This window comes from Melospiza georgiana, chromosome 3, assembly GCF_028018845.1.
Source record: "Melospiza georgiana isolate bMelGeo1 chromosome 3, bMelGeo1.pri, whole genome shotgun sequence".
NCBI classification, from domain to species: Eukaryota; Metazoa; Chordata; class Aves; order Passeriformes; family Passerellidae; genus Melospiza; species Melospiza georgiana.
This window is the reverse complement of record NC_080432.1, coordinates 40802194-40828754: the sequence shown is the minus strand read 5'-3', so window position 1 is coordinate 40828754 and position 26561 is coordinate 40802194. Positions and strand designations below refer to the sequence as shown.

The window sequence follows — 26561 nt, the reverse complement described above, 5'->3', positions numbered from 1 at the left end:
TTAATCATAAAATCTCTGCATGCATCCCTTCCCTTGGCTCCAAGAGGCTGCAGCTACCTATAATAACAGAAGGCAAGGCCATGTACCTTGTCAAGCTGAATATGTGCACAGCCTTATGCAAAAATTGGTGGGAGGACAGTATTTTCCTTGCACTTCCAAGGAACAGAGTGTTTTCCTGCCAAGTGCTGCACAGCAGCTGACGCCATGCATGTGGCATTAATGAGCCTGGGGATGTGCAGAGCGACACTTCACAGCCTGAAGATGAACACTCCCTCCCCAAAGTTTGCACAAACTTAGCAGCACAAAAGAAGGGGTGAAATCCTGGAACTGTTTGAAGTCAGCAGAAGTTCTGGATACTGCCATACTTCAAGCTCTATTAGCAACTAAGAGCATCATGTGACTTGTTTCATTTCAGAAGAGAACTAACTGGGAGCAAGTGGGTTTAGATGTGAAATCATGCACGGTGCTTCAATGCATGCAAAATAGAGAGTATTTATTCTTTCTATGGTGCCTGTAAGTCTTCTTCAGTAACAACAATTATTTAGAGGAAGTACAGCAACACAGAATCTAAATAAGAACTACAAACTGTATTTTATGGTATGGTAATGTAGTATATAAAAGTTCAGTCCATTTCTTTGCAGGCTCAATAGTCAATAAAAATGATTTAATGGTGTGGGAGTCCTAATTTGCATAAAAAAGAATGAGAGGGGTGCCTTTTGGTTATGAAAGGAAAGAAGTGCTAAAATTTTTAGCTACCCAGCTAAAAATAGACATTAAAGGACATCATTTAGGTCTGCATTAAAATGTGTTTTCTGTAAACTCATTTTTTACTTCTATTACACACTCATTTTATTTACAGATTAACAAGATATGCTTATGTAACATGGAATAAAAACACAGCTAGAGGCAGAAATCAAACTCAAAAAACAAGGACCCATTAAATTTACCATGGTAAAACCCTCAGTGGTACTGAAACACCTGCTTTCATGTTACCTGGGTCAGCAGCTTCCTGTCCACTGGATTAATCAGCCTATCTCCTTATATGAGCTAATTTTGCTGTAAATAACATCTAACCAAATTTGCAGCCCTTGTGAGGCAGTTCTGTTACAGAGACTTGGCATCCAGTTCCACTTCAAAGCAGAGAATGCCTTCTCATGCTGACACAGGTTTCTAGTATCTATAATTCTTATCCTGTGAAAGGGTCAATGCTTCAGGGAAACCATTTGTGAACCTCTCATCATTGTACTGGAGTGTTCTTGGTACTGACTTTCTTCAGAGCTTTGAATCTAAAACCAAGCTTCCTTGCTCTCTCTCACTTAACACCATCTCCATAAAAACTTCAATAAATCTACATTCTGTTTTGACCTAAAAGCTCTCTGAATGCTACTGAGCAGAGAGATGATGATCCTGCATGTACCACTCTTCTATTATTCTCTGGAGTAATGACTGAAATTAGGGAATATTTCAGCACTCTCACCTGCAGGAAAGAGTCAGTGCACTGCATGGATGGGCCAAGACAGGTTCAATCTCTCCTTGTATTCAGTTTTTGAAGCCAGCACCTGCCCTGACACCACAGCTGACTTCAAGGTTCAGCCTAGCACGATTCATTCCTTTCTCAGATCCACTTTTTGTTGCCCATTTGTGCTCTCTTGCAATACTGTCCAAACTATTCTGCTGTTCTTCCAAACAACTGCTGTCCTGTGGCTATGGCCTCTTCTGTCTGGACTGATGGACCCGTTTTAATGCTGGGCCCAGTCCCTGAGAGCAGCATGCCTCAGCAGCACTGAGAATATTATTAACTTCTATTACAAGCTCCTAGTTCTTTCAGCTATTTCTGCTAGCATTTAAGCTCACTACAGTGAAGATCCTTAATCAAGTGAAAATTGCCAGAAGCATATAATCTACTTGCTCTCCAAAGACCCCTAACAAATGCACAAATCAAGAGCAGTTCCCAGAACACTGACAAAGCTGGGTGTCCTACAGTCAGCACCTTTATTCTGTCCAAGATAAAATTATTTGCAGAGCTCTGTTAGGGAGTCCATCAGGGGTGAAACAACAGTGTAACCCAGTCATGTCTGCATCACACTACTGTCTGAGAAACAGAGCTGTTCAACATCACCTTAAACACTGACTCTATTCCCCATTTCAAAGCAGTGTCAGAAGTGATAGTGCTTGTCACTGCAGCAACTATTTTAATTCTAGCCAAAAGAATTTAAACAGATTTGAAATGCTTTTCTGCAATGTGAAAGAGTTAAAATTTTGTTACTTGTGAATCACGTTTGGTGTTATCCAAGAGGCAGCACTGAACTCCCACAAAGGGGACTGCTCCACATCCCTTGTTGTGTGTGCCTGGTGCATCTAAAGCACTCTACTCTTGTCCACCTCAAAAATGTTACTGCAGAGTGACATGGCCAGGGTAACAGCCAAATGCCCAGCAGGATGGGACAGTGCAGAGCAGCCCTTCACACTCAAGAAGGTGAACACATCTGTGAGGGTGTTGGAAGGTGATTTTTGTTCCACATCATCTGCCTTCAGGAGTTATTAATGCTTGTTACTGCAGGAGCCCTTAGCCAGCTGGAAAGACCCACTCTGCCATCAGCAGAGCTAATACTGAGCTATTACCATGACAAAGGGTCCCCCACTGCCTCTCCTTGCTGGCAGGTGAGGTTTAGTCATTGTTCCATGCTCTGACACCACCCTGCATGCAGTAGCTTGACAATTCGTGGCAGATTAGGCAGAAGATTCCTCCAGGCATATCCTCACTACAATAATTCCATTTGATGCAAACGTTTGATACAGAAATGAAGCACAGAAATTGCAACATGGTCCCATACACCTGAGATCAGCCACTTGCTCTTTTGAATGAGGCAATAGATTTATACCCTTTCTTTGCCTGCAAATTGAACTCCACGGACTGGCTTCAAATTTCCAAGCTTCAGGTCTCACAAATGACCACCAAGCTTCTTTATTTACAAATGCAGCATTAGAGTGAAGGTTTTTGGAAGCAGCACATAAGTGCCACAAGCTACCTTCTATACTAAATGGTGCAATCAAAACATGACTAACAGCCCAGTTAAGTATAAATTCCTATTTTCTGTCTCTGGTATGAGCAAATGTCCTGCCTCTTTCATGACTGTGTACATTTTATCACCTGTCCAAACTTACTGAGCAGCTGAGGAAATGCTACTTTTCGGTACCCTCAGTCATTCTCTGGCAGTGCAACAGGTTTCTCTCCATCTCTTGGCAAATTTTCTACAGAATGCTAAACAAAAGGCATTGGTAGCTGCTGCCTGTTTCCATCACAAGTGAGCCTTCAAGACACATGAGAATGTTTGCATGTCCCAGATTTTGAGAAAAGCTCTTTGAAGATTGTCCATGCCAAAGAATTACCAGTCCACAAAGTTTCACATCCTGCTCCAGAAATGAGAAACATCCAGAAGGCTCAGAAATGGAGGAAGCAATCCCAAATGCCCTGTACTGACATAAGGCTGCAAGACCTTTTGACTTTTTAGATTTATTTTTGACAGAAAATAACATAAATCAAACTTGAAAGTGTAGAACAAAACTTATTAATCCCGCTTGAGAATGTTCAGATGAAGAGAAATGGGGGAATTTGGTGATCTTTAGTCTCTACCACAAGTCTAGAACAGACCTTGCTGAACCAGGAGGCTCAGCAGAACTACTGCTGGTTTCTTAACTTCATTTTGAAGGGGACAAAAGCAGCTCACTTTACCATTTCTATCACCAGTTGAAGTGCTCCTAGTAAATAAATACTGCAGAGGAGCCATCTTTGCAGACACCTTTATTCTCCTCAGAAATGGAGGTGCAAGGACTCTCTCCTGTTCCCCCTCACCAGGCTCCAGCTTTTCACAGTGCTTTGTGTCACTGTAAAGAGACACAAAAATTAGCAGCCTTTATGGAGCTCAAGAACTCAAGCAGTGAATGGGGATATTCTAAACTTGAAATTCTAAAATTTGGAAGTGCTTAAAAAAATAAATTAAAAAATTAGAATTGGTTCAACAACCAGTGCTGCATTACAGGACAGTATCTGAGTATCTGACCCAGCCATTCTGGCAATATCAATAAAGATGTCTCCGCCACCTGATTAACAGCTTTAATATCAGAGCTAATAACTTGTGGGGGCTTAGGACTGCTAAAAGCTTGGAGCAGGACAAACACTGCAGTGCCCATGTGCAGGCTGTGCAAACACAGGCTGTGCTGGGTGAGCAGGGGGCAGCAGGGGAGGGCCTGGCTGCACCCCTGGCTGCTGCCAGGATCTGGCTCCATGGCTGCAGACCAGCACGTTGGAGACTTCAGCCCACTGGCTCCAGCAACACTTTCTTGTGGAACAAAGCCCATCTCCTCTAACACAGCTTTTTCCCAGGAACTGGCCCATATGGAATAAAATAAATAAATCACAAGTGTTTTGCGAAAGGGAAAAAAAAGTTCCTGCTGTACATAACTCGGGGGAGCAGATGTTTTTCCATTAGCTCACTGTTCTCTGCTGCACTGGCTCTCTTTGCATTTCTTGTTTGTAGCATGTTCAGTATAAACTATTTTTCCTAGGTTAAACTTTAGCACGTTACTGAGACAGCAGGTAGCCCGTTCCAGCCCCACTGTGAGTACATGGAATAGTATCCTTGTCATTTTTCTCTAAATCCTCCTTCAAATTAGCCTTAGGGTGTACCTGGTGAGGTTCACAGGCTGAGCTTAGCAGGCATTTAGCCAAACTTAGATCAAATTACCAGACCTACTTTGCTGTGAGTGGCCATATTTGGTAAAGTATTGGGTTAGTCAAGAAGCTAAATTGTCAGATATAAACTACTAGTAAAGACAAACAAAGTGGACCTTGTAGTTAAAATTAAAGCTTAAAATAATACAATAACAGGAGCTAGAATATTAGAACTTTTATTAAAACTGGCTTGTAGCATTCTAAAATGCTCTGTATAAATAGAGCATATGGTTATTACTGCCTGGAAGTATAATCACACATACTTCAGATAAAAAATCATTCCAGTTACCGAGAGCCTAGAACTATGAACACTATTTCTTTCCAATACTGACATGCTTTGCTCTCTGGGTCAAAAGTGATCTTATAAAAATGCTGAACGAAGGTAAATTTTGGTCATAAATTTGAACAATTTCAAGTATATTTTCTTAGCCAAACAGCATGACTCTATTTTCTAAACAAAAAGGAGGAGTACTGGCATGACTGTTAGAAGTACTAGCTCTAGTAATCTCTAGGATTCTCCTTGCAGCTCTTCCTAAAGGAAGAGGGAGGAGTTAACAAGCTTTACCAGGGCCACCAAAGTTCCTTGCGTCTTCTCAAACTTGAATTCATGCTCTTAGCCATGAAAAGCAGAACAAAAAGGAGAAATGAGCATAAGGATTGCATAATGAACACCTCTCCTGGAGCTGCACCACCACAGCATGTGCACTGTAGCACTGTTCCTAAGTACTCCCTGAAATGAGCTGTTTCTCAGACATGGGGCCAAGAATAATGTTTAGGCTCATAAATGTTAAAGTGTTCCGAGATGACTCTTTTTAAGCAGCCATTATATTCAAGAGGACTAGGGGGGTTATTGTTAAAAGGGACCAGACAAGCTGTGCTAACAATCTCTGCTGCAGAACACTTGGAAATAGAATATATCCATTAGTATTCCAAGCATGCCTGCTGCAGGGGACGTCTCTAGTCTTTGAGAAAAGCACGCTGCTCTTCTAAAGCTGTGACTACCTGTGCAGAAAACAGGAAGATGTGGAAGCCCACTAAGGCAGTGTGCCAAGTTCCATGCTGCAGATGACTGTACTCCCAGGTGGTCCTGTAAGAGATGGCTGGATGTAAGATTAACAGTGAGAATTCACAGTTTTATTTTGATGCTTGAAAGAGAGAGGACTCTTTCTAGAGACCACAGATCCATCAAGCAGCTCTTTGTTTACAGGAGGCTACAAAAAATTACCTTGCCAAAGATCACTAGGCATTGCTGCAGGGAAAGACAAGGTACAGCCTCTGTTATAGTGCAATGCATTTTGATTTAGCAGCTGCACGTCCAAAGATGGTGCTTTATTGTCTTCCCTACAAAACTATGCTGGTCACAAACCCAGAAAAATGACAGATAAAACCACTAAGTGTATGCTCTCTTGTGGGGGAAAGAGGTACCTTTATCACAGCATAAAAGGGATTAACTATTTGCACAGGGTTCACAGCCTTCCCTTCAGCCACTCTTAAGGGAACACACATATTCTCATAAAGCTAATTGTGAAACCTGTTAAGAGAACAAGGGGTCTCCAGCTCAGAGGGACTGGGGACACTTCTGCACAAGGCAGGAACTCCTACTGCAGCTGGAGGATGATACACCAAGGATTCCCCTACGTAAGCAGCACTGGATAGGTACCACCCCCTAAGAGTCCCTTTTGCAAGTATATGTGCTGGTGCTGTGGCCTGGCCTGGCTGCTGGAGGGCTGTAAGAGCAGCCCCCTATAGCTGTGGAATGGCTGGGTTTGTGTGCCTCTTCCCAACCCCACTGCACAAAGTTCTACTGGACCAGCTGGTTGGTACCATTACTCCTCATGCCCTGGGTGTGAGAAGGCATGGTGGCTGCAATGGCTCTGATGGCACCCAGACACCACTGCAAGCTGGCACTCTCAATCCCTGCCCGTGCACAGAGGCACGGCCAGTGTGTCCTGTGAGTGTCTGGGAAGGACGGATGCTTCATTATAAATTCACTGTAGTATGAGGTTAGGAAACTGTAATCACTTTATCTAAGGATTTATGAGTCACACTAAAAAGGTCCAAGTGTTAATGACAACAAAAACAACAACACACGAGTCATTTCCCAAAGGCACATTAATGTTTTTTCCCTGTGGAGATAGGACACTGAGGTATGAAAAAGTTAGGCAACTTGCCTGGAGTCACAAGATGAGTCACTGATTGAAAAAGGACAAGTCCAAGCTAAACCTGATGAAAATCTACAGCATACTGATGCAGACCTTCCATGAATATCAACTGGCTCCATAGGCAGGCATCAGAATGTTACACTAATTGCCTGCTGCTTTCCACAGCCATTCATTTTGGGGTGAGCTGGAATGTAAAACCACCTGACTACCTCAACTTCCTCTAACCATGCATATCTGTTTAATTTGTCATCTATGAAATATCTGGTTTGGAAGGTACTTCTTACAAGTACACTTGTTCCTCCTTTTAGATGGGAAAGATCCTAATAGTGAAGGGCAGTGACACCCTTCAGATTATTCCATTCACTAATCCCAGCATAAAGCCAATCCACTTCCACTAAATCCTCCAATTATTCAGGCACTGTGCCCTTCTCCACAGAGACTAAAGACTACCCCAAATATCTGCACCTCTGTTCATCCCTCAGGATACCAGAATCCAGCAGCTTCCACACTACCATGAGAAGAGAATGGCCAGTACCTCAGCAGGAGCTCATTAAGCTGCATCCATAACAATAACAGACTTCAGTAATGAAATTACAAAGCAGCCAGAGTACATATTTTCAAAATATCAATCCTGAATCGAGTCCAGCTAAAACTAAGCATGAAGCAAAACAAAGGCTTACAAAGTGATAAGAGGGAAAAGTTACAGCATATAAAAATAAATTCTATCTAAAGGAATTAATTAACACCTTTCAGAAAGGTACTCTATTCACACTGAAAAGCAATCACAGCAATTCACAGCAAGCACTAGGTCTTTATTGCTTTTGTCTTTCAGACAGCAGCAAGAATGTAAACTGCCTAGAGCTAGCTGTAGGATGATGGACAACAGACACCTGACTTCTCATCATAATAAACTCCATTTATTTTGCTCCCCACCAGCCCTCTCTGCAGCCTTAAATCAGGAATATAAACTGAATAAAGCATGATCTTGCTGGTGATTTTGAAGCCCACAGCACATCACTAAAATTTACATCCACACAAGTCATTAAGGAGAACACATGTGATTAACTTAAAGGATGATGCATTCTATAAGGTGACTTCTTTGTTAATATTAATCAAAGTGTAGCAAAAACAATGTCATATATTTTGTTCTAGAACTAAAGGCTAATTGGTAGGAAATTACCCACAAAAACAGCTATGAAAATCTTTGCTGCAAAGTAGGGTGAGATTGCCAGGTCTTATGTGAGAGCTGTCAATTGCATAGATTAGTGAAATGAGAATTTGAAAGGTTCCCCTGCACGAAGAATAGAAATCTATCAGCAGCTTTCCAGGGGGTTCTGCTTTTCTTTCTGCATTGCAAATGGTGAGACATCTAATAAGCAATCACAGCACTCAAAGGTAATTTCAAGTGCGCAACTGTGGGCCCAGTTATGGAAGAAAAACTGTGTCTCCTAAAAACAAAATTACAGGCTTGGAACTGTATCAGTTCTGAAATGCTGGAATGCAAGCAGCAGAATGTGCTGGGTAACTCTGTTCCTCAACAAATGTCCTACATAAAACCCCTCCATGGGTTTGGAGATTACTTGTGGGTAGAGTCTCCCTTCACTGTTTTCCCGTTATGTGCTCGGTTGCAGCATCTTTGCATTAGTGTCTCAAACTGCTACTCAACCTACAAGACCCTGGGAGGTTCAAACAGTCAAGGACAGTGGAGAACATGCTCTAATAATTTTCACTTAAACCTCAGCAAAGATTGGAATGCTTAAATCACATTTAAGACATGGTTTACCCAGTCTTATTACAGGGAGGCATTTACTAAAAGGAGAATGAAAATAATTGTCCTTATGAACTACCATTTGTTAGTGAAGAACTACCTACCCTCTTTTTCAAAAAGCATATTATAGTGATGACTAAAGTTTTCTGTGTGTTTTGGAAAAACAAAAGTGAGCTGAGAAATCACACTACTACAGTATTTTTTTGGGTCATAATTAAATAAGTGGTGTTTCAAAAACCATCTGGGATAGAATAGCAGATTTGCTGCTGGAATGGAGTAATTTTCAACTCATGTCTTCAACTACTCTGTTAATACTTATGTCATCTGATTCATCACTGGGGGGAAAGAGGAACTCCAGGTAGCTCAGGACTTACCAGCTTGTAGCCAAATTTGTTCAAGAGTTGTCCAGAGCTTCACAGGTCCCTGCTTCATTGTGCTGCTCTGCATAGTTATTTCAGACATGGCCTGTTCCAGTCTTGATGCAGCAAGGGAAGAGGCTCGTTGTGAACCTACAAACCAAACAAACTATTATGTATTTTATACTTATTTATGATATTTCCTTGACTTGTTAAGGCAGCAGGTCTGATCCTCCACTCACTGCATTGGTTTTATGTAATAAGAACTCTGGTGAATTTTGGCATGACAAACTGGAGAAGTATGTTTTATAAAAGGTTAATTTACTGAAAAAAACCCCACTAAATTATCCAAGAGCTGCAGCTCAAACAAGCAAATTAAGAGACAGTAATTTTATAAAGGTCTGCTTAGCATTCATCAAGGAAGCAACCATATTTTGCTCGTTTGGAAAGCAGAAGTCTAGCATCAAATATTTTCCACAAATACCCATTTTATAAGCACAGTCACCATACAATTACAAAATGTGCCCACTAAGGTAAAAAATTCATACAGCATTACAAGGTAGCTTAGCCCCATTCACACAACACACACATTTCAAGTGACATCAACATTGTTCTACTGATTTAGAGGCAGGGTGGTTTTTCATTTAACCTTGGGGAGCACAGAGTTCAGAGCTTTGACTGTATTAACCTTTAGTATGCACTGTAACATTTACGCAAGAATAAAGTATTTGGCTCCCCCACCTCTGGGACAAAACATCACATCAAAAGCTTATCCCAGGAGGGCTGCATGGGCAGAAATCACATTCTCCAGTACAGCAAGTGGGACTATCCTGGTGAGCCAACCTCTCAAAAGGGTATCAACATGGTAGTAACAAAATAAGAAGCTACAAATTGAGATTTCAGAGTTGGCTGTGAGAAATAAATATTTTAGTATACATAGGTTTTAATGTGATTTCACGGTTGATAAGCTCTTTCTCTGGACAGCTGCTGTGACTGAAGCACTTGTGTTGATTAGCATTCCTCTTGAATCTACCCTTACAGGCTGACCTCATAAACCACAAGATCCTAGAGCTAAAATCCCGCTTTTTCTCTCCCGCAGCCACGGGGCACATGCACTTAATGGTCTCTCTGAGAGGGACAGCATGCTTTTCCAGCTGGAGTGTGCTCAAGAGAGAGAGGGCTGCCAAACCACACCTCCTCACCAGCAGACCAACACATCATCCTGTGGTCCCCGGCCACGGTCTCCTGGCCATCTCTGGATGCTGAGCAGGGACCCAGCCTCAGGCAGGCACAGGGGAGGCTTTGCTTTCCTGGCAGGACATGGCTGCAGCTTCTACTTAACCCGAGGTGAGCGTGTCAGGGCTTGGTAGGGACCACAAGTGCAACCCCAGGCTTGGAGCTGCAATGGGAAATATTTGTCCTATTACCTCATCGCTAACTAATGTCATTCATTTCAAGCAGGAGGACTTCAAAACAGCCCTGCAGCAGGCGCCTCCCACGGCTCCCTTGGAAAATGCAAATGTGTTCTTCCCAGATGCATTTCTTAAATTCCTACATATTTGCAAAGACATTCCTGATCTAATGTTCCAAGAGATGACAGTGCAGTAATGTAGCAATTACAGCTTTAAGGGTATGGGCAAAAGCCATTCAGCTTTGCAGGAAGAATTTATTGTATTTACCAATTTAACTGATCCACCTTCAACCTGTTTCACTGCACGAGATTCCTCCCCTGCCTTGCCCACTCACACTCCTCTCCCCCATCCCTATCTCCACTAGTGAGAATTTCACTGAAACTCCCAGAAATTTAAGTCAGACTAGAGCTGTTTGACACAGACAAAAACTACCAAGCATTTATGCCCAGCCATCTAAAACACAGACAGCTTCTCTGCACTGCAGAGACAAGAAAATGGACACATGAACAGCTAGTGATGTTATCAGCAGAGCTCTGAAGCTAGGGCAGACCTCTTGCCTTCTAGATTGGCAAATCTAGAAAAAATTACATGCATTTTGTGGATTGTGCAGTCAGGCTAACAAGATTCTTATATTAGCATGTTTTAATACAACTTTCAGTACCACATTTTCCTGCCAAGGCTGCCCTCCCAGAGAAGATTTGTGGAGCTGTGTTTCTTGCAAGCATCCAAATGTAATGCTGGGCTGTTTGCACTGGGTGGGCAGATAGGCTGGTGTGTTATTCTCATCCTCACAGGGCTCAGGGAAATCCTCTTTTCCTTGCAAATCAATCCAAGAAAACTAAATCACCTTTGTGCATTTTGGAGAGGTTCACATGCTGCCTAAGCAGACCCACTTAGAATCTACTAAAGCATCCTTCCCTCACAAAGCAGACTTCACAGGAATATAACAGCACAGTTCCTCTCAAAGAAACCCAAGTTAGCTGCTCCTCATCTTATCTTCATTAGTCCAGTAGTTCCCTGCCAAGAGGGGAATTTGAGACTGATCCTGCTCAGTGCAGTGGGCATCTGCACAGCTGGACAAATGAGACCCAAGTTACTTAGCAATTTACATGGAGGCTCTTTTCTTTTATCTCTTGGCAATCCAATCCTTTGATGTTTACTTTCTTTTCCTTCTTTTCCAGCCTACAAGAGGAAGCAGAATATTTTAGGCAGAGACCATGCCATCCCTGCTTGGCCTCAGACACAGATACACTCCTTGCTCGGGACATGCCAGATGATCAGGCTCTCTCCTAAACCAGCCCATCCTCCACTTTTGCCACCACTGTTCTTGTCCATCTCTGCTGGGATGCTCACAGCAGTTCTCCTTAAAGCTTGCCTGACCAAATAAACTCTGTAAGAGAAGGATTTTGCCAGCCTGGCCCTTTTGGACTGAAAGGGGCTCAGCCACATCTCTGAATCTCAGGCAAGCAGTACAGTGCCCCTGGGGGTGGGCTGATGGCTACTGCAGCCACAAAACATACTATCCTGAGAGGGGAGATCAGCATGTCCCTGGCAGGACTCTGGCCTCTGGGAGGGGGGGAGATGGAAAAACTTCAAGCAACATTAAAAAAATTATCTGAATGTCTCATTATAAGCTATCTACTCCTAAAGAAACGTGCTAAAAAAACCTCCCCACAAAACCTGTCTCGCAGAACTTTAATGTCATGCCTCAAAATACATGCAAATGTTGGCATACGAAGATATCATATCAATTTGTTATTTTAGTGCAGCCTCTTTCTCTATTTAACTGCTCTACCAGACAGAATATAAACTTCACATCTTACAATAAAAGCCTCCAAACATTTTGGAAATAACTCATGAAATAACAAACTAATTTTGTTGTGATGAGCTCTACACATAAGCCCTACAAAATCTATCCAAATAATTTTAAAGCACTGTTCTAGGATGTTTTAAGACCAAAAAGACCAAGTTTAATATTTTACATTTATGTGAAAATTGCTACCAAAATAGAAATGTAGCTCATTAGATTTACTAGGCTTATAAGAAACACAGAACTCCCAAGCCTAAATCACTTCAGGCAAAAACATTATAAGATAAGACTAAATCAGAGAAAGAATGAAATGGCAAGGCAGCTGACTGATATCAGTGAATTCAGTTAGGAACACTGCTTCAGTTAGGAGAAGATGAAGAAAATAAAGAGGAATTAATCTTTCTGGCAGCAAACCTAAAATTCTGGCACAGCAAATAATCTTACTGTGGTCTAGCTGAGGGAGAGGCCAGTGTCAAAGCCAGCCCACAGTGATGAGCCCAGAGATGGCAGAGCGCCTGTGCAGCGCAGCAATGCTGCTGCACGCTCCCGGGGGATTGCACAGCAGACAGCACTGCCTGCTCCACAGCCATGCAGAAACATCAGACTGCTCCCTCCTTCCAAGCAGGCAGCTCTGGGGAAGCACAAGGGCAAGAGGGAGTAGAGCTGTACCCTCCAGTCTCACCCACTATTCTCTCCAAAGAGGCTCCCAACAGGAGAGCAGACCCAGGTGCTTCCCTCCTGCAGATGGAGAACAGCCGCACCCAGAGCCTGCAGAGAAACGAGCACAGAGCCCTGCTGAAACCAGCCAGTGCCAGCCCCACACTTATGTGGGTGGTGTAATTTCAGTTCCAGCTCCTTTCTTGCATTCATTGTGGGGGCAACCACGTTAGCATGGAAACCTGGATTCTCAGAGTGGAGGAGGAATATATTTCTTGGCTAAAACCAAACTGCATTCAGTGCAAATCACTTTAGGTGTATGAAAAGCTGATTCAAAGCTTGTACTTTACATTAATTTGCCCTTTCTGGCAGGCAGCACCATGGCATACAGCACAATTAAGACTCAGACAAACCCTAATTCCCTACAGATCCATGAGATTTATGTGTTAGGTTTTTTTTCTTGTCCATTTTCTGAGTTTGAGGTTCACTTTCTTTGCAAGTGTTTCACCTACATTCACAAGCATAGGCATTTGATTCCCTAAAAAACCCTCCAAATTAAAATGCAAGTTTCTCACATTATCATCTGATTTTGAGCTAGGGTTTTAAAGAAGTACCAAGTATCACGAGACTTACAACAAAAATCACAAGTCAGCAGCACTCTCTGAAAGCTTTCTTTCCCCTTTACTGCCAAGATCAGCTTTGATATCTCAGTTACTTCCATCTAACTCTATCTGGTACTGTGAATATGTATTTACAATACAATAAAGCATCACAAGGTTTATGCACAAATCCCAAAGCAAATCACCATCTAATAGGAATTGACACTCTCACTCTGCTTTCCAAAACCAACAATAGCAGCTGGCTTGTTTAGGACATCTACAAAAAATTAAATGAGGAGGCAGGCTGAGGAAGGGAAGGAATAAAAAATAAAAAGAATGACAGAATTATACATCTCAGAGAGCTTTGTGAAAGAAAGCAGGAACCCCTCTCTGTGTTATGCATGGGGGAGCCAAGGTACAGGCAAACCACAGGGACACATTCTACAGCAGAGCTGGCCATGGAAGCTCTGACCTCCTGACCAGCAACACGGATGTGCACAGGCCCATCACCCTCTCCAAAGAAAATGAAACATTCATTTCTCACATAAGCATGTGTTTAGGACAGGAAAGCACAAACCTTGTTTCCTTACCAGAGTCAGTGTCATGAGCATCTGGGAGAGTGAGATGCAGTCCATTATGCTTTTTGATTACTGGTGTTTCAGTCACACTACTTCCTTTCTCAGAGCCACTGTAAAGAAACAAAACTGTGTAACCTGGACATCTCCCAGTGGAGAAACGTTCCCCTCAAAGCAGGCAATAGTTTAGCTGCCATGGGAAGTGAAAAATCAAGGTTTTTTGGATGTATTAACATCTGCCCCACTGCCACTGGACAGAAAGTTCAGAGACTGCCCAGCAGGGGCTCTAGGGCACACATTGGTATTTACTTTATTTGGCTATAAGGAGTCTTTACAAACCACTGGACAAGAAACATGTTGGCAGCTAGAAGTCAGACCAGAGGAGGCCCACTAGCAGACCCAGACCCAGCAAAACCCACCACTTCTTGGGCTTTTCTGCAGAACAATTTGTTCACAGGTCTACTGTGCTGATCCTTTTGAAATAGACCAATTACCACCTTCCACCTGGGTGCTAATTTGTTCATATTTTCATTTCAAAGGGCTTATTTTCTCCCCTTCCTCCTTTGTTCTGTTCAAAAAGAGGAAGAAGATAAAAACTACCAGAAAGCACTGCTTTGTGAAACAGGTCTGCTTATGAAACTTCTGGTCTGTTCTTCTACTGGACTTCTGTCCTCACAGGAGAGGCCTTACAAAGAGAAACACACCCAAAAAAAATCATGTGGCTAACAAAAAGTCACTTAACACAGATCTCTTGAGCCTTCCTGTCACCACATAGTCTGCCACCCCCCAAGGATCAGTGGTGATGATATCTCCTCTCATCATCCATTAAGGGATGAAATACCAAAAGGAAAAGTGACTGCCCTGGCTACTTTTTCTGGCACACTTCCAAGCCTGCAGCTCAGCCTTTGGACAATATTCCTTCCAGGAAGCAAGCTGTCAGAGAGACATGATTGGTGTGGATGCCCCCATCTTTCAGTCTGAGGAGGCTTTGGTAAGGATTGCACAGAATTCTCTTGAATTGATCTAGTAGAAGAATTAGCTTGGGACCGCTGTTTGTTTTTAAACACAATTATTCTATTATCACAGAAAACAACAGCAAAAGACAAACCAAGTCTTGCCCTTCCCAGCTAACAATCTAAGACTGAAAGCCACTTACTGTCATTCATCATAATAGCAATCATATTTACAGTAGCTAAATAACCTTTTACTTGGGCTTTGGGATCAAGCATAATGGTTTCTGTTAATGCACTCTGAATTCTTGGGCACTGGACTGCACCAATCTCTGTCCTTGAATAGGCCTCCCTTATCTTCCATACTGGTTTCCACACTGATAATTCATTTGAGCCTATCACATAGTGACAGAGAGAAGGGAAAATTAAATTCTCTGTCCTATGCCTCAGCCTTACCTAGACAGGACTGACCCAAATGAAAGTGCCCTGGCCAGAAGCTGCTGGAACTGGATGGACAGCACAGTCTTACTGCTGTGGATGCAGGAATAAGGCAGCTGCACTTCCATATATTACTGCCATGAGCTTAATGCAGCAGCACTACCATGGAATCACTGCTCAGGCACATGCTGAAACTCTGAAACTCTGGCTAATACACTGTACTCCTCCTCTAGGGACAGGTGAAGAGATTGGAAAATCCCAGGGTAAAAACCCAGTGTAATACATTGTGCAAAACAGCCACTCCCAAAGCTCTGTTATCCCAGAGAAGGGCTGAAATAGAACTACCCTTTGAAAGCTGCAGTACAAAGTCTTCAGCCAGGAAAGCTTTTTGATGCACCATGGAAGAGACAGGAGACAGAGGATTTGCTTTCTACGGCAAATCATACGGCTCTGGAAAGGTTGACAGCAGGACAGCAGGACATCTACTGCCCACCTTTTTGAAAAGTAGTTGAGACAGTGGACAAATTGGTGACAAAAAGGCTGAGTGGGACACTTGGTTGTGAGACTGCAGAGGCACCAGTTTGTCAGAGAGAAGACAGGGGACTTGAACAGGCCATATGAATAGCTGCTGGGGATAAAATACTGGGCCTTGAGAGACTTTTTGGTCTGTAAGTCACAGTAAGATTGTAAAGCCAGCAACCGGGCCAGACAAATGCAACTGAAGTGCCATTTAATTGTGTAGGCAATTATCTACTGATTGAACCAGTAAGGGGTACTGGGTGCAACAGCTCTCAACTTTGTGTAAAAGCAACCTTCTCTTTTGCAAGAGGCCCTAAAAATGCCTTTGTCCAAGTCTCACTGATAAGAATTCCCCTTAAGTTCCTCTGCCAGCCCTACCCAGAATACTTTACATATTTGTTAGCTGATACTGCTGCAATTTGCTAAATACAAGGGGCTTCCTGGGTCACTGAATCCAGTCTAAAACTGCAGGTACCAAGTTGATTCTTGTTACCTTTCCAGCAGCATTCCATAATAAAAAATACCTTATTATGTGTTTTTTGAAAAAAGAAAAAAAAAGCCCTGCTGGGAATAGCAGTGAAATACATACTAGAGTTTTTAAAAGCAAAAGCAAAGCAATTTGTTTTGTTTAAGATTCTATGGCTAAAGCTTATCAAAAACCTCTAAGGCTATCACATCTTGGGTTTTTAAGTATAAGAGCCAAAGCACAGCTTGGGATCCAAATGCAGTCCAAATGGCTGAACTAGTTATTTGTCTGTTTTCCAATGTACTCTCTACAGTCTCAGGCTTGCAGCCCCCCCTTACAAGAGTAAATCTTCCTCAGTCATAATTGCTCAGTGTGGATTTGATCAGCTTCATGAGGACTACTCATGGGTATAAAGATTATTCATGTGAGAGGTACAGGATTGAATCCTTAGCTAAAGATACTAAGGCCTAAGGAAATAAATTATTCAAATCTGTAAAAGACCACTGCTGCTATGTAAATACCTTGATGCTTTGTCTTTGGTTTGCTGCTCATTAGCTAAACCAACAAGAATTACTAAGAACCCCTCAAGGACAACTTGTACACAGACATGCACCATTCTGTACATATACTGCTGGTGTTTATAACACCCATGCAAATGCATACAGAAATTGGGGAACAACTCAAGCTACACTGATACCTTGACTAGGGCAATATGCCAAGGGTGTGGGAAGGAAGAAAACCCAACTCAGTATCTTCCACATTTTCTCAACTTTACCTTTCAGTGGGGCAGCAGATGAAAGGGAGGAAACAGGGAAGGTAGCATTGTGTGAATGCAGATTTAGTAGGACAAGGGAAGGGTGAAAGATGGTACATCCTTTCTTCCTTTCCTTGCCCAGTTAGCACCAGGCTGTGCAACCAGCGTGCAACTGCAGCATATGAGTTTGGCACTGTGCCTTTCCTTGGCTTACTCACTTCAGGACTGTGTCACCCCCACACATTCCTGGGTGGTGCCAGCTACTGCAGACTGTGAACAATAGCTGATGAAAGCTCAGCACTATTGGGGAGAAAGAAAATCTGTCCTCCATTCTTGTCATCCAAATACGGATAGAGATGTTTAGACATTTGTTTCAGAAACCTGGGGTTCAAACTGCTTCTTCAATAGTAAAACATTGAGGTTTTGTTGGTTTTTATTTTTTTTAAATAATGGCCATTAAAATCTTCCTTTTTTTTTTAAATCACTGCTAGAAATATTACTTATCTTTTAAACAGTACTGTTTATCACCCTTCTTGCAAAATAACTCAAGTATCTAGAAAACTGAAAAAGATAACCACATTACCAATTACAAATCTGAACTTGCTACAGTGGAGAAAGCCTACCTGTGCTGTAAAACACTGTATACCATCTGCCACATCTGCAACATATGTCTGCATGTCACCAGAGCCTCTTCAGGTCCTTTATGTATCCATTCCAGTTTTACTTTGGTGAAAAGTAAGCTGCAAGATGAAAAAGAATAACTCCTATTTTATTGGCATCTCATAAAAGTAGAGAATCAGTATCATTCTGGCAAGATCCTGGCAGGCAGCATTTTCACTTGCTTTGTACGTGCAGTAATAAAAGAAAACACCATAGCACAAAACATTTCATTTGGCTCAAGTTTGATTCCCCACAAGGAGATGAGAGGATTAACAATATTCCTCAGCTGCAGTCAAATCTGCGTCACAAAGCTGGCAGGACAGTGTTAAAAGCAAAGCATTGCAAAGCTAACAAGGTGAAACATAAACTGAATCTCATTTTATTTTGGACAATATTAAAACCAGGAGAAAACAGAATTGCTGTAATACATATGCCCAGGCTGTTTTCTTAGTCTGGCATCTCCTTATAGCACTGGCTTATATAATGAATTTCAGACAAAAACCCCAGCACACTTAACATACACAGATAATTATGTAATGCCTCACAGGAAGGAAACACTTTTTCTTAACCCCAGCTGGCAACCATCTCATGCCCCCAGGCAAGACAGCTGATAGCCTTGTACATTCTTGTTCTAGGTAGTGGAACTGCTGCTACTATTCTTATACCTAGAGAAGACGTACTTGCACAGACCGCTGGAATTCAGCAGAATTGGGTCACACAGAGGTTACAAGACAGATTTGGCAATGACACAAGCTACCACTTGCTGCCAGCATGGCTTTTAATACCATCCTTCACTACACCCATTTTATCTAAATTGTGAAGATGATATAATTTATTTCTTTTATATTAATGAAAAACTTTAAATGTTTTCATTAAGTCCAATATCAACACAATTTTAATTCACTTGATATGGTAGTAATTAATCCACTGGAAGCACATATGTGAACATACATGAATACAACAGTTGAATGTTAAAAATCCTAAAAATGGGTTTGTGAATGTGACCTGCAGGCTCCTGAGGAATCCAAACTACTTCAGAAAGAGACAAGAGCAACTGCATATACCATGTTAGAGAAGAATTCACAGCTGAGTAAGAGATCCTTCACTTGGAATAATTAGAACTCTATTGCCAAGACTGTGTAGTGCATATCTACAGGAGTGTGCTAAAATGGGAGTTTCATTTGGTACTAACAAACATCAGGGTGGGCATTTTTGGTTTGGATTTCTTGTTTGATTGGTTGGTTTTTCCTTGGGAGGCAGGGATGGTAGTTACCAAAATGTAGCCCAACTGTATCAACTGCTATAGTAAAGTCTGCTCACGGCTGCTACAATTTGACCTGGTAGAACAAGCATTCCATGAAATTCCTTAGGTACAAACTTTGACTAGCAAAGGTAGATCAAGACTCATAATCAAGGGAATTTGTCTTTACCCTTTACAATTTAACATCCCTACTCTGTATCTTTGATTTTCTTGTTACTGGTGTGAGCAAAACAAATATTGGTAAGAACATAATCTGCTATTAGGCATGCTGATGCCCTAACTAGGAGGAAATGCCTTTATGATTCAGGTATTTGAGTCTAAAACAGACTGATCAAAATTTTGCTGGGACAAAGATGTAACAGTGGATGGATGCACTGTTAAAAAATAAGTCTGAATTCAAAGGAGTGGTTAGCAATGGAACTGGTCAGTGATGCTTGCTGCTCTGTACTCCCTGTGAACAGGGCTCATAAGAAAAAAGCCTGTATCAACACAACAGGATATAGAATCAATCACTTGGGTATAAGGAATACATATCACACTAGAAAGGTGGGAAGTTACATCATGGAGTGCAATGGTATTAAAAAACACATCAAGTTCCTGAGCAACAATGAAGTTAAAAGGTCAAACAACCCTTAGCATCCATATATAGAAATATAATCAGGTAGGAACTGGAAGACATGGCTATTCTTGATCAGAGCATCAGCAAGACATTTATTAGAATCCTGTTTCTAGTTCTTGCCCTTTCATTCCACAAGATGACTAAAAATGGGATATGGTTCAGAAAATGGTTATGCATGATGAAGTGAGGGCTAGAAAAATGCACTTCATCAGAAGCTTGATAAGTTCAGTTTATTTGCTTTAACCAAGAAGCAGCAAAGAAATTGTTCTGCCCCAGCCTGCAAGCACCTACATGAAGTCTCTCATTGTGAGTCTTTGATGTAAAAGAAAAGATACACAAAATCTAAGAATTTGTTAGAAGCTGAAATCAGTCAAATGGAAATTTCTAAGTAAATGCATTCACGTAACTATCAAGGAAAATAATCTTTGCACCAACTACCTTGTGAGAACAGTAAATTCTGTAGTCATTAAAGCCTTTTCAGCAAGGCAGGATAACATCTGGAAAGCAATGGCAGTGTACAAACAGAAGCTGTGGGTTTGATGCATAGGCTCATGAGTGAGTTCTTTGGGCTGCAATGTGCAGAGGGGCGAGACTACGTCACCCTCCTTCCAGAAGTTAATCTATTAAAATATTCTTCCAGTCCCAGAAGCAAGCACACTGAACAATCCATGCTATTTTAAACAAGCAGAATAATTTTTAAACCACTACAAACTTTCAAAATTAAAGACCTTCTAAAGCACTGTACAGCCCAGCCCTCCTTGCAGCAGAAGAACAGTGGTCAAGAAGATCAAGGCTCAGAGACCAGCTGTATTTCATCCCAGAACAAAGCCACACTTCTCAACATGGTAAGATACCACTCAGTATTAATTAAATAAACAAACCTATTAACAGTCAAACTCCAGGACAAGATGGCTCTATTAAAGGCTCCTTCTTCTTCCATTAGCAGGAACATAGATGGCTTACCAGCAGGGAAGTAAAATCACTACATAATATCTTTACACATTGCAGTTAAACATTAAAAAGACAAAGGAATCATTTCATCACTCTGCTGTTTACTGCTTACAGTGAGTATATGTCATCTGCTCTGGATGAAGATGCAATGTTCTATCTCAGGAGCGAGAACAACTAATGAAACCAAGGAAAAAAACAAGTCTCTCACAAAAACATAATGAAGTCTCAGCACAATACTATCAGGAGTTGTAAGGCACAGGCACACTACAGGATCTTGGAGATACCATGCCCTACTAGCTGTTGCAGAAGTTCACCTTGGGAATAGTGTTATCCATGTTATTGTGTAGTCTTATAATGAACCAAACCAAAAGATAAATAGGAGAAATGTAAGAAGCAAAAGGAATCAAACCATACCAGTGGCAGTAGCAAACTATGCAATTAAACATGCTAAGTAAAAGGTGGAAATACAAACAGGGTATCAGGCTGCACGTGCTTGCTATACACTCTTAGTATTTCTCAGCTTCTAATAAGCTTTGTAACAGTGAAACCAGATAAGTAAATACATAGAGAAAACAGTGAGGTAGTTTCACTATCCCAAGCTTATAAATTTATTACTTAGCTAGCACTCTAACTACACATAAATCTAATGAGCATTGTGTCCTATTAGTGTCTGCACCCAATTTCAGGGGCATAAATAAAAATTACTTACGTACAGATTTCACCTTATTGTATTTCTTAATATCATTGTGCATTTGTATGATGCTTCTAGTATTAAGCAGTGTAGACTTTTAAAAGGATTCAACATACAAGAATAGCCCCAAGATTATCAATATAGTCATTGGTAATTCTATTAGCCTGTGAATATGAAAACAGATTTGGGCTAAAGCAAGTATATAAATTGCTACTACACAAGCATAGGAAAACAGAGCAAAAAAACCCACAAATCATTCTTGTAATGTGTGTGACTTCAGGGACAGTACCAATGGAAAATAACCAGTACAACCAGTACTTAGTCTTGATACAAGACTCTAAGCTCCCTCTCAGAAGAGGTTTTCTTTTGTGGTGCATGTGGACAGTATGCAAAGGTTTTTTTTCTCTAATGGAACATCAGGTTATTGCCACAAGCAAACACACCCATCTCTCATTCTAGCACATTAACTCTGGCAAATTAAAATCCGGATACAGCCAAATTTGGTGAGACCTTAAGTTCTGAAAATTCAAAATGAATCCATAATGAGGTTTCCTAAGCATCAAAACTTCAGCAGTACAAATTACCATATCACTGTAATAGGTCACACCTTGACAAAAAAGGGAGAGACTGGAATCTTGGAAGACCTACAAAAATTTTCAGAAGCAAGCAAACTACTTTGGTGGATTTCAGAAGGCATTTGACATTTGTTTTCATAAAGACTGATTTCAATTGCTTATACTAATGATATCTCAAGGCCTGGTCAAATACATCTATCTAGCACTTCCAAGAGTCTTCTAATGTTACATGGCTAAATGCTCAGCCTTTAAGTTCTTTAATATTACCATCCATGAAGAAAAGAGGCAATTCTTTCCCATCCCTGAAAATTTAATTACTGAAGTTTAATAGCTAATATTTATTATCAGAAGATCTCACAAGTGCATCTGTATATCATAAATGCTTATGAGAACATCTGTGAAGTTGTAAGTTGCTGTGTATAGCAATAATCAATTGAAGACTTTATGGATACTCTAGGACTTTAAAAGATTTAATAATCAGTTAATTATTGGGACTTTTAAAACCTGCTTTAAAATGGAGCTCTTAGCATCAAATGTAGCACTTGTAGTACAGATTTATACAGCATCACAGTGGGATCTGTGTCTTATCACTTGACAAGCAATAAATAATGCCAGTACTATAACAAACAAGAACACCTTCCACTCATTTCAAGGTTGAGAGACTAAATTAGGACTAATGAGTATTATGTAGTCATTTGTCTATATATTTTGCCATCCACTGTCTGCTTAAAACCCCTCCAGTTTTTGAGAGCTTGTCAGCAGCTTCTCAAAGATCTACATGTCTTTGAGCTTTACCAGATCGGTGCTGTCATTCCCCAAAGTCTTTCATTATTCACCCAGATCTGTCTCCTACACACACAGCTGCTGGGTTATTTTGGATTCTGAATGCAAAAGAAACAAAACAAACCACCAAAACATGCAGCAGTGTATCTTAATTCACCAGACAACTGTGTACATAAGCATGAAGCTCCTGACCTTCTGCAGCTAATACATGTGTGCTTTGCTCCTCTGTTAAAGGATGCCTGTGCCTGCTGGTTTGTACGGACATTTGCTTGGAGATGGAAACCAGTGACAGCTCCAAGAGCAGCAAACACAATTCCAGTGTCTGGGTGATGGGGGTGGGACAGCAAAGTGCCACAGAACAACAGAGACCAGCTCACCCTATCACCTCTCTGAAGTCCAGATGCATATTCCATGCCAGAGACAACGAAAACAACAATGCCACAACCTGGATGGGTGGAGGACCCAAGTATGTCCTCTGATAAACTGCAAGGTGTGGATTCAAACCCCTGACACTAGGATCTTCTTGAACCAGTTTCTTCTCCTTTAAGGTAAGGGATACATGGGGAGGATACAGGTGAATACAGAACACAAACTGATCTAACAGAGCTGGAAAGAGGATGAAAGAGAAGAAAAATTATCAAAGTTTTGGAACTCTTTTGATATACAGAGATAGTAAACAGACTTCCCAGCCTGAAAAAGAGACTGAGAGAAGAGACGACAGATTTATAAAATCATTAATAGCATGAAGAATATCAGGAAGTCAAAGCAATCTGTGTTGTTTCAATGAAAAAAAGAATATCCAATAAAGCAATCAAACAGTGGACTTAAAATGGGCAAACAAAGTGCTTTTTCATACAACACAAAACTAAAGTGCAAAACTCATTGCTGCAGGATGTTCTGGAGCAGACACAAATATGTTCAAAAAGGGATTAGAGGAATTCACAGATGACAGGCCCATGAGGGGCATTAAAGACAATCTAATGCAACCTCTGGCTCCAAAAGCCTCTGAGCCAATCTGCTGAGAGAAGCAGGGATCACGTATGAGGGGTAGGATCATCCTACTGCTAGGTTTCTATACACTTTTCCCTGTGCATTCACCAGATGCCCTGCTGAAGCCAGACAAGCTTGATCAAGAATGGCCACTCTTACATTTTGATATGGCAGGAACATGACTGCAAGCTCATATTCTTCTTATAACCCAGACTGTCTAGTCTTATTTTATCTGCCAGTGGAACTGTAGTATCTTCACAGAAAATGAGTTACTCAGTTTCCCAGTTATTGAGTTTAGCTTCAGTGGTGAGTCACCCAAACAACTCAATTAGATAATGGATACTCCTTCACCATAACTGTTATGGTTTCATTAGCCTTCCTACAATACCTGCTAATACCCTAGTCAAATTATGAATAAGAAAAAAAGGAAGCAAAATTGGGGAGCTGCTTTTAATCTCCTGTATTTTTGTTGATAAAAATCAACATCAAAGTTGCTGTCATCTCAAATAACTCTGTGCTTCTTGCAGTCTCCTGACATTTAAGGGCACATTCTCTAGTTAAATTAATGCCAGCAACTCTGACTGCTACCTCCTTTTATAACTTCATGCTGTGCCATGTTATCTATCACTTTGCCAACAAAAATAAATTGATCATATACTTTTGCAGACATACGGTCCTAATTTTTATGGCTCCTGGCCCAGTTAGCCCCCAATATGAACAAAAAAATAAAAACAAGAAATCTGTCACCATGCCCAAAAATTACTGACTTCATCTTCCTAAGCCAGGGAAACTAGCAAACTCAGAGATGCCATCTCCTCCTTAATAAGAACGCCCTGCTCTGACACCAGTCCTGCGTGACAGTGGCGATTCGGCCAATGCTGCTCCACAAACAATGACAGCTACAGCACAGGGTGAAAACAACTTCCAGGGTGGTAGATTCTAGGCTATTTAAAAGTTAACACAATGGAGACAATTTGCTATATTCAGCCTCTTGGCACAAGGCACCTAGAAGGTTCTTGCATATAGAGAAGGAGGGAAACACAAAAAGAGGTGATCAGGAAAGCCAAGATGGCAGCTCAAACTGTAGGAGGAGACTGCAAAGCAAAAGCAAGGGAGCAGCCACCGGCATGGCTCAAGCCCTGGATGTTTTTTCTTGGACTGCCTCCTCCTGCCAGCTGCAGCTTACACCTGATGGCAGAAGGGCCTCCTGTCTGTCAGGGGCAGGTCCTGCCCGTGGACTATGCTGCCTAACTCTGCACAGACCCAAATGCCTCTTCCTAAGACAAACACGGGTGTCCAGCCAGTCCAGCAACCTCATGCCCTTATTTCAGCATTCAGGTCCACCAGATTCACTTCTGATACAGAGACCAAATATGATACCATGTATATTTATGTGGTCCATTCAGAAAGTGCCCCTTACATCAAAAGGGCATTTTGTAGCAAACCTCCGTTATCTACTAAACCCAGGCTGGTTGTCACTTAAAGGAAAAGCAACAATTAACTAATGGTCTGTAAAAAGCCAAGCTGATTTTCTTGGAAAGGAAAAAATACCCAAAAGACACTGAAATGCTTCTTTATCTTCACCTGTCTTCAGTATCAAACCATATCTAGTCATACCCAAGAAAAGAAGGAAAAAAAAAGGGTGATAAGAATAATTGTCTGCATTCCTTTTATTTAAGTCATTATTTTTGAATGCCAGGCTTGTGGTATTTTGCTTTTTATTAAGAATGTAGGAAGCACATTGTTAATAGAGCTGATAAAAACACTTGTCTCACCCAGTTCATAGAATCCTTTGGGTGATACACCTGAAAAGAGTTTTTATCTTCTTCTCACCCTGATGAGGAATTGCCGACAAAACAATTTTGTACTATCACAAATCATCTGTATTTCAGTCCATATTTTGCCTGAATAAAAATGCAAAAAATAATTTCACAGTTTAAAGTTTTACAGCAAAACTTGGGGAAAAAGTTCCTAGTTTTTCTATGAAGTGTGTTTTCATCAAGTTTTTATTTGCAGTATAAAAATAGGTATCCTTTGTACGAAGAATGAATTAAATTTTATGTTGTAACACTTCAGAGGATGTTAGGCTAAGGTTTATTCTGCAAGTCTCCCCCAGCATTGTTTTGTGAATTTTTTCTTCTCTGACAGTCTCCACTGAAATAGCCCCCATTTTGCTGGACACTGTTATGAACACATTTGAAAAAACAGAGCCAGATCTTGGGCATTCAAGGCTAGGAGCTTAGAGGTCCACCTCCTACTTAATTTCAACCATGAATTCAGTAGGAGTTGCATGCACAGCTTCCCCATGCAGCAGACCCAAGCCCTCACACTTGAACTCAGGTGACTCTGTGGTGCAGAATCTCATTTTCTGGGTGGAAACAGATCCCTATGTGGCAACACCAAATGCCAGTGTGATCTCAGAGGTGTTCTGGGAACACAGTCCACTGTATTCCACCCATGGGGCAGCGCGGCTAATATCCTATGGCTTGGGCTGGGGGCCTGGGAGAGCCCCACTGCATGCCTTGCTGTCTCTCATGGCTTCTTGGCCAGTTTTGGGCACGCCAATCCAGGCTGCTGTGCTTTAACTCTTCCAAAGGCAGAGCAGATAAGGGGAATGACCTTTGCAAAGCATTCAGAGAACTAGGGCCTTCATCACTGCCTGCCTCATATCCTTTACATTTAATCTCTTAATACGGGTGCCTCTCAACTTCAGAGTTATTTGTGGACAGGAAGGAAAGCAGGTTCGGTTCCTCTGTAACTGACATCACTTTTAAAACATTCTCTCATCAGCTGGGCCTGATTCTTCAGAACTTCATTAGATGTGCCTCCTGAA

At 41.4% G+C, this 26561-nt stretch overlaps 1 protein-coding gene across 6 annotated transcripts in view; it reads right to left on the bottom strand.

The window, feature by feature from the left end:
• The window catches only part of TTC7A (tetratricopeptide repeat domain 7A), a 170030-nt gene that overhangs the window by 40869 nt on the left and 102600 nt on the right, over window positions 1–26561 (bottom strand). For all 6 annotated transcript variants that reach the window (XM_058019555.1, XM_058019556.1, XM_058019557.1 and 3 more), the window contains 3 exons: window positions 17822–17938; window positions 14087–14184; window positions 9037–9171 (listed from right to left, as the gene is read on the bottom strand). In XM_058019555.1, the coding sequence (XP_057875538.1) occupies window positions 9037–9171; window positions 14087–14184; window positions 17822–17938 (350 nt within the window). The remainder of the gene's footprint in view (window positions 1–9036; window positions 9172–14086; window positions 14185–17821; window positions 17939–26561) is intronic.